Source organism: Anopheles marshallii, chromosome 3, assembly GCF_943734725.1.
Source record: "Anopheles marshallii chromosome 3, idAnoMarsDA_429_01, whole genome shotgun sequence".
Classification (NCBI taxonomy): domain Eukaryota; kingdom Metazoa; phylum Arthropoda; class Insecta; order Diptera; family Culicidae; genus Anopheles; species Anopheles marshallii.
This window is the reverse complement of record NC_071327.1, coordinates 68,373,403-68,384,876: the sequence shown is the minus strand read 5'-3', so window position 1 is coordinate 68,384,876 and position 11,474 is coordinate 68,373,403. Positions and strand designations below refer to the sequence as shown.

At 46.6% G+C, this 11,474-nt stretch overlaps 1 protein-coding gene across 1 annotated transcript; it reads right to left on the bottom strand.

The window, feature by feature from the left end:
• Nucleotides 1–5,757: 5,757 nt before the first annotated feature.
• On the bottom strand, nt 5,758–9,345 carry LOC128714105 (GPI ethanolamine phosphate transferase 3). Its single transcript, XM_053808981.1, has 3 exons — nt 9,163–9,345; nt 6,021–9,089; nt 5,758–5,952 (listed from the first exon to the last, which is right to left on the bottom strand). Exons 1-3 carry the CDS (start codon nt 9,343–9,345, stop codon nt 5,758–5,760), a joined length of 3,447 nt encoding a protein of 1,148 aa, XP_053664956.1.
• Between the last annotated feature and the right edge of the window lie 2,129 nt (nt 9,346–11,474).

The window sequence follows — 11,474 nt, the reverse complement described above, 5'->3', positions numbered from 1 at the left end:
CTCCGCCTTTTGTACTGCAGGCAAGTTAGATTTATCTTTTATATCTCGTGAGATGACGTTGGCGGTCTATGTTAAGATTCTCAGAGCAGTATCAGCAATATCAGAAGTTTGAAATGGTTTCGAACTGCAAGAACTTGCCTCAATGGGGTGAAAATGACTTACACGAAGGAAACGATTGGGAAGAGGAATCAAAAATCAGACGGGAACGGAAATGAGAAAAGGCCGAAAGTGCTCTTAGAATCAGGCAACAAAATCTATGTTAAGGTTCTCAGAGCAGTATCAGCAATATCAGAAGCTTGGAATGGTTTCGAACTACAAGTTTTAAAGAATTCCAGATTTAGAGCAAGCCAGCAAGGATTTTTCTGGTAACAGAGCGTCCTGGAGATCCAATAGTCATTTAACTTAAACCTAGTAGATACAGTACAGAGGTGAGTACAGAGTAGTACAGAGGAGACTCTCTTTTCTTGGGATAACGACCTTCTAAGGTCATGCATGCCATTCCTGGCTCATTAGACTTATTTTACTACGTAGCCGGATAGTCAGTCCTTGCTACGGGGGATCGATCCGAAAGGGATTTTGGACCACCATGGGCCGCCCTCAGTAGACAATTCTTGTAAAGGCTCTAGGTTAAAACGATCTTGTAAGGTCGAAGTTGATGCTATCCTCACATACTCTAGCGCAGCTCTATTAACCTTTTTTTGTTTAAAGAGTTTAACTAAAGAAAATATAAAATGATATTGTTCGATTAATTAATCCGTCGCCCATCATCCATTCAACATTCAGTGCCTGCTTGATTTTCGTTTGATTTTCACCACACAGAACGAAATCCCCTTCGTATGTGGATAGATTAATTTTAACACCTTTTAAATTGGTTTGACCGTGCGGAAGCGGAACCTTGCTGAGATTCTGTCCATTTCAGCGATGGTCGCAGATCATTAATAACGCTTTCCACTCGAAAGCGAATGGCGAAGTTCTTTACACCTCTTCATCATCATCATCATCGCTTCTGCCCTTCGCCTCCGCATTCACCTTGCAAACGTAAACACCGCCAGGCCAGCCAGCCGCACACATGTGCGTACCCACGGACCCATTTTTGCGGCACGGAAGAAAAACGTCCGGCGCGAGATTTGCAATCGTTTCGGGTGGTACGGTTTGGATCTATTTTTCGTTGTCGTTTTGTTGCTGTAGCTAACGCTCTTTTTCCCCGCTCGTTGCAGGTCTGGTGAAAGCATTCGTGAGCGAGATGAGATGATGAGCACATCTGAATGCCACATTGCAAAAAAAAACAGAAGTAATGCACTAGCACTGGGCACGGCATACCGCGCGCCAACCCAACGTTCAAGAGCGCGCTCACTCAAGGAAGTGTTCATAACAACCCCCAGATGTTTAGCCGACATTCCGATACCGCCGGGGTCCCTTGCCCCCGCCATGGCAAATAAACATGGCCAACGTAGAAGAACAAACTTTCGCAGCGTAGAACACAGTCCAGCAAACAGACACACCGCCATCTTCCATTTCCCGGCGGAGTTTGACTGCTGATAATCAATCAATTTGTTGTGGTGAGCACGTGGATGGGAAATAGCGCGGCGTAACTAGAACACACAACAAACAAAAAAAAACTTCAAGTTGGCAACTACTCCACGACCGACCCGAGTGTGTCGCATGGGATGGCGCAGTTATTTGAAAAAAAAAAGAGCGGAAAGATTCTTTTCACCCAAGACCATTTATCAAAAGATTTCCATCGGCCATCACCGTTTGCACAGTGGTCTGATTTGTGGCATCGAACGAAGGGCCACGTGGCCCTACTGCAATGATGGGCAACAGGCCACCAGTTCACGCTGTCAGCAGAATTGGGTTAGAATTTATTGCCTTTCGCACACATTGTGTGAGGCGTGCGTAATCGCGTTCACGATCGCGCCCAATGTTCAGTTAGGATCGTGTTTATTTACAATTTCCTATTTTGACAGTCACACGTTCACATACGGTTCTGTTTCCGGTTTCTGGCATTTATCCGTAACCCCCTTGGTACGAGATACGTTCCGCGGTGACATTGAAAAGACACGCTGCGGGTGTCGTCTGTGGAGTAAATTGGAGCGATTGATTTGCGTGTGTGTGTGTGCCAAATGTTGGTCAAACTATGTGGTGCCGAATGTTTTTTTTAATGAATCAAACATTGTTCCAAATCCATCACACGCCATACGTCGTTTTGTTGCTAATGTGGAACAGTATGTATGCACGTTGCATAACTTACGGCGTTTCGTTTTGGTTAAACGTACAGAAGTTTTATACATTACCTACTTAACTGATATAACAGTGTTCGAAAGGGCGGTATAATATTTCACATTCTAAGTTTTTTTTATTGAATAATTTATGTCAAGAATGAATATTTAGTTTTAGATAGTTTGAATCAAACTTGTAACGCTAGCGATTCGTCATCTTTGCTAACATAAAGAATCAACATTGTGCTGTGATGTAGTAGTTAAATTATAATCAGTAGAACTGTTTACTTACCTAATTTATTGCTTGTCCCATGCTTGTGGAAAAACAAACGAAACTTAAAATGAAGTCTCTGTCCCTTCTTCAATCTCACATCTGGCGGAATTCTGCATCCTCCTCTGGGACAAATACATTGTCCTAAGCAGCCGTAAACCGTTTACTAAATTGCATAAGAAAGGTCCTCAAAGGAAGTTTAGAAGTAGTTTAGGAGGTTCATTGTAAAAATAGAAGGCTTCAAGAGCTGTGTGCTGTACTTTACGATCCTCCGAGCAATTAGACTTGTAAGGCTCCATTGGATTGGTATTTCGTTTATTAGCATGTCACTGGCATCCTAATTAGGTTTGCAAGGTTGGGTTGCATTTTTGAATTACGGGAGTAATAACTTATTTTATTATGTTATTATCTGTGACTGTACATACTCGCTAAAAGTTTAATTTTTAAATTTAAAAAATTAAGAGATAAATTGCCATTTGAAATGTTCTTTTTTTCTCAAACAAAGTTTACGAAACGGATTCTGTTACGATCTGCATTTAATTATTTCACATTCGCCGTAGCCCAGATACATCACGATCAAAAATTAAACTCTCTGTTAAACGTACTAATTCTTCATTATTTTTGGTATCTTTTTAGCAAATAATACTACCAAGAGAACTCCCAAACAGTTTGAAGGATCTTCAACTTCGGCCTTTTAAATCAAACCAGCAAGAAATTCGGTTTGATACGACCGCTGTACACATATACGCAAACAATAACACAAGATGCATAAATACACAATACTACTCTGAGTGGCTGTAAACAATAAAGCCATGATGTATTGCTGTTCCTCCCGATGGTGGCGAAAAAAGCATGGGAATGAGGAGGTGATGAGCGATGCAGGCTGTCGTACGTCTAGCGCCACTTAACACTAATGGAGACGCCACCAATGCCCCGTGCTCTGCTGGCAGCCGATGTCAAAAGCTGGCCCAGGTGTAAGAGGATAGGTCAAGTGTGAGATACGGACCGTCCATCTTAAAGTCGCACCATAATTAAACACTCCATTACCCCGTCGCTCACTGTTCGCTGTTCGCACAGGCTGCGTGGTTTGCGATCACGATCATATTCGCGTCTTAATCACCGCAACCCCGACGATCGTTCCAGTGGCCCTCTGGCGGGTTAGGCGTAAAGCGAAAGTAACGCAAACATTAATCACCGTTCGATCGTTTGTTGGTAGACAAAATGACTGCACGTCGTGGAACTCTCATGTGTGTTTGATCAAGTTTGTTTCATGTACAAATCATCACCCCATGCGAGGGTGAGCTACTAGCTAGGAACGCGCAGCTCAGACGGCGGCGGACAAGAAATGCAATTAAACGTTTCTAGTGACTTGAGCGTATCTCGGATGGTGTGCACAACCGTTGCCGCAAGGTGGTACGATTCGCACGTAACGTTCCATTACAACGGTGCTTCTTACCGGGTGTTCCCGCCCAGTACGCGGTTCCATTAACGGTGAGGATGAATAGTTTTTGACTGGTTGTGCTGACAGGCACAAATCGCATCACACCAATAGGCGCGCCATAAGATCAACGCGCAAACTAGTTGACACAATTGATGGCAGCACGTGATGCATACGCGATGGCCAGACCCAGCGCCCAAGGGACGGGGCAGAGGATGAGTCAGGTTTTCGGTGATGCCGGTCTGCATCGTACCGTATTTTGCATACAAACTGGCTGGTCGAATGGAATGCGTCTTTCGATGGCAATCGACGAGCCATTCGTGTGCGATCTGCGTGCTGCAGAACGGATCTAGCGGTATCTTATGGGTATTGACAATGCGGCAGAATGCACGGCTGTTATTCCAGAAGGCAAAACAATCGGTTCAATGTAGCGTGCGGAGATTACTATCTTGCACTTTGGTAAATGGCATTGTTTGCCTATTCGATGTAACACCTGGTGTTTACACACAGCTAAACCTTCTAATATGACGAGCGATAAAGTGTAGCGACGAATGCCATCTTCACTGTTTAATAACTTTTTGTTAAGTATCAGTGTTCGTTCAGACTTCAGAGACTTAAATGAACTTTGCATAAATACTGCAAACTTCCAACCTGTACTGGTGTTTGTCTGTTGTAGTACTAGAGTAGTTTGATTGATCTGTATTGATCTGTTTACTAGAGGAATCGCTGATCGTAGATAGGTAAACATCTTGTTCGATAGTTTAACCTTTAGCAGAGCAATAGAGATCTTGATCTTGATACAAAGAGATTGCGTGTAGCAGTAGTGATTTGGGACAGTGATGAGGTGTTGAAGTCGTATCAGCATTATATGAGTCGAATAAACTTAGAGATTGACCGACGGTAATTACTGGAAGCCAGCGACAAACACAGCTTGAGTCTGGGACCGTCATGCTCCCTGTGAAAGAAGTCCCAAAAGGCGGACCCAATTATGGAGGCGCATAATTTCATTGTTGTGCCTTTTTTTTGGAGAACAGTATTGAAGTCAGAAGATTTTGGAGTAGCTGCGTCGAACAGATCCGAGAGCTGATGATGACTAGGTCTTTCATATTTCCCAAGACGTCCTCGAATCCGAATTGAACAATACACCCTCTTTGGCTGGCTTGTTGTTGCAGACGAGTTTCAAATTTTAGCTTCACATTCGCGAGGGAATGGCAGCTTAACTAAAAAGGGATTTGTTTAAATTAAAATTCTGCCCATGAAGCGTTTTGGCGCTCGAATGAAGTGAAACGCTTGCAGAAATAGGTGGCGCCCTCTAGATGTGATATTTAGCTTCACGCACAACACTCATTTCAAATGCAACGTTTTTTTTTGTTTGTTCACTGAAAGTTTTATTTGTGCAAATGCATAATTTAACGGAAACGCTAACTACCCTGCAAACTCGTGAGAAGGCATAAACATGTCCACGTACTATTAAACGATAAACCCCTCTCACCGGGCGGGATTAGTCACTAACACTACAACAAAGAAAAAAAAAAAACTTATCTAAAACACAAATAGTCGCGCTATCAACCACCGGGGTTACTCGTCTCTACTTATTTGAAATTCCTCTATCGAGAGGGTGCCCGGAAGGCAATGCAGGAGGACCGTTACGTTACGGAAAGATTGAGATACTGAACACAAGACTAGAGAGTAGGTGGTTTCGATGGATCAAACTGGTGGATTGGTTGAATTGGCGGTTTCAATCCGATGAACCGCTTTGTATAATATCCACGGGGCGATACTTATTACCTACGCCCTGTCCAAACGTAACTTTCGAGTGCTGGCGTTACCTATCGGCGCTTGTTGATCGCCGTGATCAGAGCACCAACCGCCCAATGGACACGAAGCAGCAACAGGAAGCCAAGTATCACACCAACAAACATAACATAGCTGGCGATACCTTCGTAGATGAACCGGGGTGCAAATATCTTCCACACCATCAGATGGCGACAGTGCAACGTGCAGGCAAACATGGCACAGAATATCTGCAAAGGAAGCAAATTTGTTACGGCTTAAAGGAGAGGCGTTCAAGGAAATATGGGGCATTGCTTACCCTGAGAGATTGTAGCAGTATTAGCTGGCAAGCCGTTTTGAAAACCGTACCAAGAAACAGTTTCTCATTCTCGTACAGATTCAGCTCACCCTTGGTGATGTCGAAATCGCCCACCGCCGTTGTGACTTCGGCCGATTCTTCCGCCTTATTAACGGTCACACTCCGATACTCGACACTGCCCCCGTCGGAGGTAATTTTGCGCAGAGTACTACTGTTCGGTTCACCTTTCGGCGCTCGAACGGATTGCGAAGAAGCGGACGATGCCGTGGTTGGACCTACCGACGGTGTCTTTGGTGTGATGATGGGCCGTTGCGCTAACGTTGGCCACATGGTGTACACGCAGAACGGTACGAACACGAGCAGCGGAAACAGCACCGACAGTAGAAACGTGACGGAGAACGTGTTGAGCAGCACGAGCAGACCGGACAGGATGTTGCTACCATCGAAGTGATACGTGCGCCCGACAAACGCCGCATTCCAGTCGATCTGCGACAGTGTCGGTTGATGGGCGGTCGCAAAGAACCCGTACTGCTGCAGTATGACCCAGGTGAGAAGGGTCGGGAAGGAGGGCTGTATGCAGCCGGTCAGACTGGTGGCCGATTGTTCGTACTGCAGGATGGAGGCGATAATGCCGTACGCGACCGCGACACTGTTCACCAGTATTAGCCCCATCGTGCCGTGCGAACCGAGCAGTAGGGCCAGCGTTACGGTGAGTAGTGTACCGGCGGCGATGAAGACGGATGAGTATACCGTGCCGAGACCGCATACGATCGGTATCTCTTGCAAGCCATCACCATCGGATGATCGTCCGCGATAGTTTTCCTTCAGCTGGCGATAAATCTCCGGCGCTACGTTGCCCCGTTCGGCGTACAACACATTCAGCACGTCCGTGCGCTTCGGAAGTACGTAAAGTAGCAGGGGCGTTCCGAGCAGGACACCGATCTGTACCAGCAACAGGCCGTAAACGATCCACGCCAGTGCATCGACGTGTAGCTGCGGAATGGCGCTCTGTACGCTCGTTTTCGATACGGTAAAGTGGGCACAGGTGCAAACCACGGCTACGGTGGGACCGTACCGTGCCAGCAGTACGTTCAAGCTCGTCCCGGTCAGATTTCCGCTCACTCGCAGGTAAATCCGCGTGCAGACGATGTACAGCACGAGCGCCACACACGGCACCACTTCGATGTCCGAATCGGTGCCTCTTTTACGCTGTCCCTCCGTAGGTGAAGTTGCGATCGGTACCTTTACCAAATGGTCCGTACAATTTGCCTGCTCCTCCCGACATCGGAAATATCCTCCGGAGATTCGTATCAGTATCAGCGCGAAGAGCGTCAGTGCCACCAGCTTCGCCAGCGTTGATTTTCGCAATGCATTCAAGCGTAATCGCGGGAAGGCGAATCGACCACCCAGCCGGTGCAGTTTGAAGAGCGTCACCAGGAAGAATCCCATCAGCACGTAGGAAAGTATCTTCTGCTCCTGCACGATAAAACTGTTCGCAAAGAACACACACGTGGTGAAGACAAACGAGGCACGCGTTATTATGTTGGCGGAACGCTTCCAAGCCGCCATGTTTTCCGTGATCGCCACCCAATGGCGCATCGCCAGCAGTGCCAGCAGGGCAACGCTGGCGATCGATCCGAACAGAATCACACCGTGCAGGGCGGAACTGAGCCCAAACAGCTCGTGGAACGCGTACCCAGTCTGGGCGGCAAAGAACACCAGCAGGAATGCGTACGATGTGGTTCCTTCCGTAAACATGGCGGCCAGCTGATGGGGGGACGAGTTCACGATGAGGATTGCCATCGCGAAGCAACCGAGAAAGGTGATCAGTAGACCGTGCGAGATGAGCTGTGGGTCGAACTTGACCCAGACGCGCCGATAGCCGTCGAGAATTCCTTTCAGATATTGGCGCAAATCGCCGGAGAAGCTTTGGAAGGCGGCCTCGGTGTAAACGCTGTTGACGCGCTGTGTCAGCATCAGGAACATGTTTTCCTCGTCGTCCAGCTCTTGGTCTTGATCCGGATCTAACGGTGCAGTGGGATCGGTTGGACGCGGTTCTCCGTACTGTTGGAAGTAGTTTTGAACTTGGCGGGCATTCTGCCACAAATGTACCAGTGCCAGCTGATAACGAAGGAACGTATCGACACGTACGTCGGGCAGCAGTTGGAACATAATCTGGCCAAGGTTGGAGTACGGTACGGGGACACCGAGCATCGTGGCCAGCGTTGGCACTAGATCGATCTGTTGCATCGTATCAACTTGTCCATCGTATCCGCGAGTTAGCAGAGGGCTTCCTTTGGAGTAGGCGAACAGCAACGATTCCACCTCATCTACCGTCTCACCACCGTGGTCACCCGTTTTCGTCATCCCATGGTCACCGATCACAAGCAGCGTTGTACCGTCCGCCATACGCTCGCTAACGTTCCGGATGACGTCGTTCATTTCCCTCAACTTGCGTCGCATTTCATCATGCGCCGGACCGTACCGATGTCCGCAGTGATCCACACCGAGAAAGTGAGCAACGATGAGATCCCAATCGTTCCGAGCCATTTCACGCGGAAGTTGCTTCTGGATGGCACTGTCAACCGTATCGAGATCGTATATGTTAAAGCTCGGATGCGGGTACTCGCGCGTAAACCGGTTCGGGAACAGTTCCGTCCAGGTGTTGTCACCGAGGAAAACCGTTGTGCGATTAGCCCGTACCAACTGATCGATCAGATTGTCCTCGTTGATTTCGGGCGACGCAAAGTTGGATCCGATATCGATGAACGTGGGCAAACTGCCGGTGGTTATGCCTTTTAGCCGTTGCATCGTTGTGGTGGGAGGATCGGCTATGAACTTTAAGCGCCTGCTATGATCCGGATGCTTACGTAACAACTCGGACAGGATGGGTAGATTGTTTTCGTACGGTGCCGGATGCGCATTGTCCGGATTGTACAGGCCGAAATCGTACCGTAGTGCGTCGATTACGAGCAGAATGACGCGGGCCTTCGGTGGAAAGCAGATGCCCGCGGCAACGTCGACATCCCGCAGAATGGAAGACACTTTGTCCGCTCCGCTGCATTCGCTCTGTAGAAAAGTAAACGGGAAACGATTAGCAAAACGTTCCGACGTGTGATTTACAAGCACAATTGTGGGCAACCTTCTGTGTGGAACCATTTTTCCCATCACTTTCGCACCGATACTGGTCGTAATTGATGCAGCTGCTCACGTTCGTCTGCGCTACGCGTGTTAGCAAGAACCCCTTCGAGAACAGATGTATACCGGCACTTATCAACAGTGAAAGCCACACCAGTACGAACACAAAATTTCTACTCTTTGCCATCCCTGGATGCCGGATTTTGCAGGGACTTTCGCTGTCTCGCGGAACCAACAACAACTAACCGCAGCGAATCATCTGCGAACCAACACACGGCGCCACACGGTGGATTGCACAACGGCCAGTAGATGATACGTGGTGTATGAGTGCAAGGTTGAGATTTGCTGGCGCAATCCACTATCAGAACAAACAGCACCACGCACGAAATGCGCTAATTACGGTGATAATAAAGATATTAAGGTTGACGACTGACGGATGGTTTCCTTGCGGTTGCGTTTTGATGTGCCTGGTATCTCTCTCTCTGTTTGTCGAATGTGGTTGAGCGGAATGTTTACTAGCGGCGATGGTGTCTTTGTCTGTCGCGTTGTGTATAAAACAAGCTGTCAATATTATCACGCGTTTAGGCGCGTGGGCTGAAAGATCGAAAACAGTGATTTTGTACTGTGGGATGTGGAATGGCCAAAAATAAATTAAAATAACGGTTCCGGAAAAGAATTTAATGATAACATACAAGGAATAAAAAGTCACGAAGCTCTAAAGGCATTATTTGGTTTTAGACATTATTTCATTTATTTCGTGAAATACAAGAATGTTATCGGGCAGCCCGGTAAGGATGTTATCGGGCAGCCCGGTAAGGATGTTATCGGGCAGCCCGGTAAGGATGTTATCGGGCAGCCCGGTAAGGATGTTATCGGGCAGCCCGGTAAGGATGTTATCGGGCAGCCCGGTAAGGATGTTATCGGGCAGCCCGGTAAGGATGTTATCGGGCAGCCCGGTAAGGATGTTATCGGGCAGCCCGGTAAGGATGTTATCGGGCAGCCCGGTAAGGATGTTATCGGGCAGCCCGGTAAGGATGTAACAATCGGGTAACAAAATTAATTCAACAACATTCGATCAGACATCATCAGACCTTTTAATCTAACTGTGATAAGTAAAATAAACCCAAAAGGCGTTACTTAATAGTCATATATTTCTATATTTTATTTCAGTTTTTCGCATCGGACTTAAACGGGAGATGACGTGGGAGCAGGAAGAATGGGAGGTAGGTAAAAGGGGGTAATTCCACATTTGATCGTGTGTTCATTTGTATTTGTATCCCTAGCTCTGTGTGGGTGTGTGTGTTTGTTCACGTTATTTATCATTTATAATTATTCAGTGTTTCATCCTCTTCATCATCAGTTTGCCACGTTAAACACATTTACACTTAAAAACAAAAACCTATCCATAGAAGGTGCATCATATTCGACTGCATCATTCGTCTTTCGTTCACGAACAAAAAAAAAAAAGAATTATTAACGGTGAATGGTGCTAACCGTGCGCTAATGTTGTGAGCCCTAGTGCATTGAGAGCGAGATATATTTATATTTAGATGTATATGCATAAGAGATGAAAAATTTGCAAAGCTTTATACAGTTTGTTTCGTGTTTTTTTTCTTCTTATGGTCAGCGTAATGCAGCGTAATCGATAGCAAAAACGTTTGTCAACTCCGTTGTCCCTTTCCCTAACTCCCGGCATTGTCCGTTTTCCTACAACATACACACAATTGGCCTTTACACCGCTTTCCATATATGCAAAAAACGTCGTACAATTAGCTCTCCCCTTCACAAGATTACAGTGAGGCTCGAACACGTGTTAATATTAATATCGCATGCATTGATTTGGCCGATTTGAGTGTGTTCCAATGGGTTTATTTTTATGTTTGTTAAATACAGCATTGTAAATATTTTGTTGTTTCCATCATACACAGCGTGGGAGAATTTGTTTCATTATGTTTGTATCTCTGTGCGTCTCGTCCACACATTCCGACATTGAAGATCATTTTGTGTTGCTTTTTTTTGCAGTTGGTTCCGAAACGATTTCCACTCGAATCTCGTACATCTCCGTACCGGGGGAGGGTCAAGTCATCGTATTGGTTCGTCGGGAGAATGGATAGAAATAGAATGCTAAAACCATTTACCTTAATCGCGGTGCTACAATAACTGGGCCAATTATAAGGGGAGACGTTTTGTTTGTGCACTCTGTTACCTCCGTACCTGTGTTCCCACACGTTATCGTTCACGCTCCTACACTACTGCCTGACGGGGAGAAAAAGGGACTGTACGAGAGTAGGATTGTAACATATTTACACTTACACT

What these genes read in the sequence shown, in the direction of transcription:
- LOC128714105 (XM_053808981.1), bottom strand. Translation starts at nt 9,345, where the DNA reads ATGGCAAAGAGTAGAAATTTTGTGTTCGTACTGGTGTGGCTTTCACTG. An exon ending in AAAATGGTTCCACACAGAAG is followed by an intron (nt 9,090 to 9,162) that starts GTTGCCCACAAT and finishes ACTTTTCTACAG; the next exon opens with AGCGAATGCAGCGGAGCGGA. An exon ending in TACTGCTACAATCTCTCAGG is followed by an intron (nt 5,953 to 6,020) that starts GTAAGCAATGCC and finishes CTTCCTTTGCAG; the next exon opens with ATATTCTGTGCCATGTTTGC.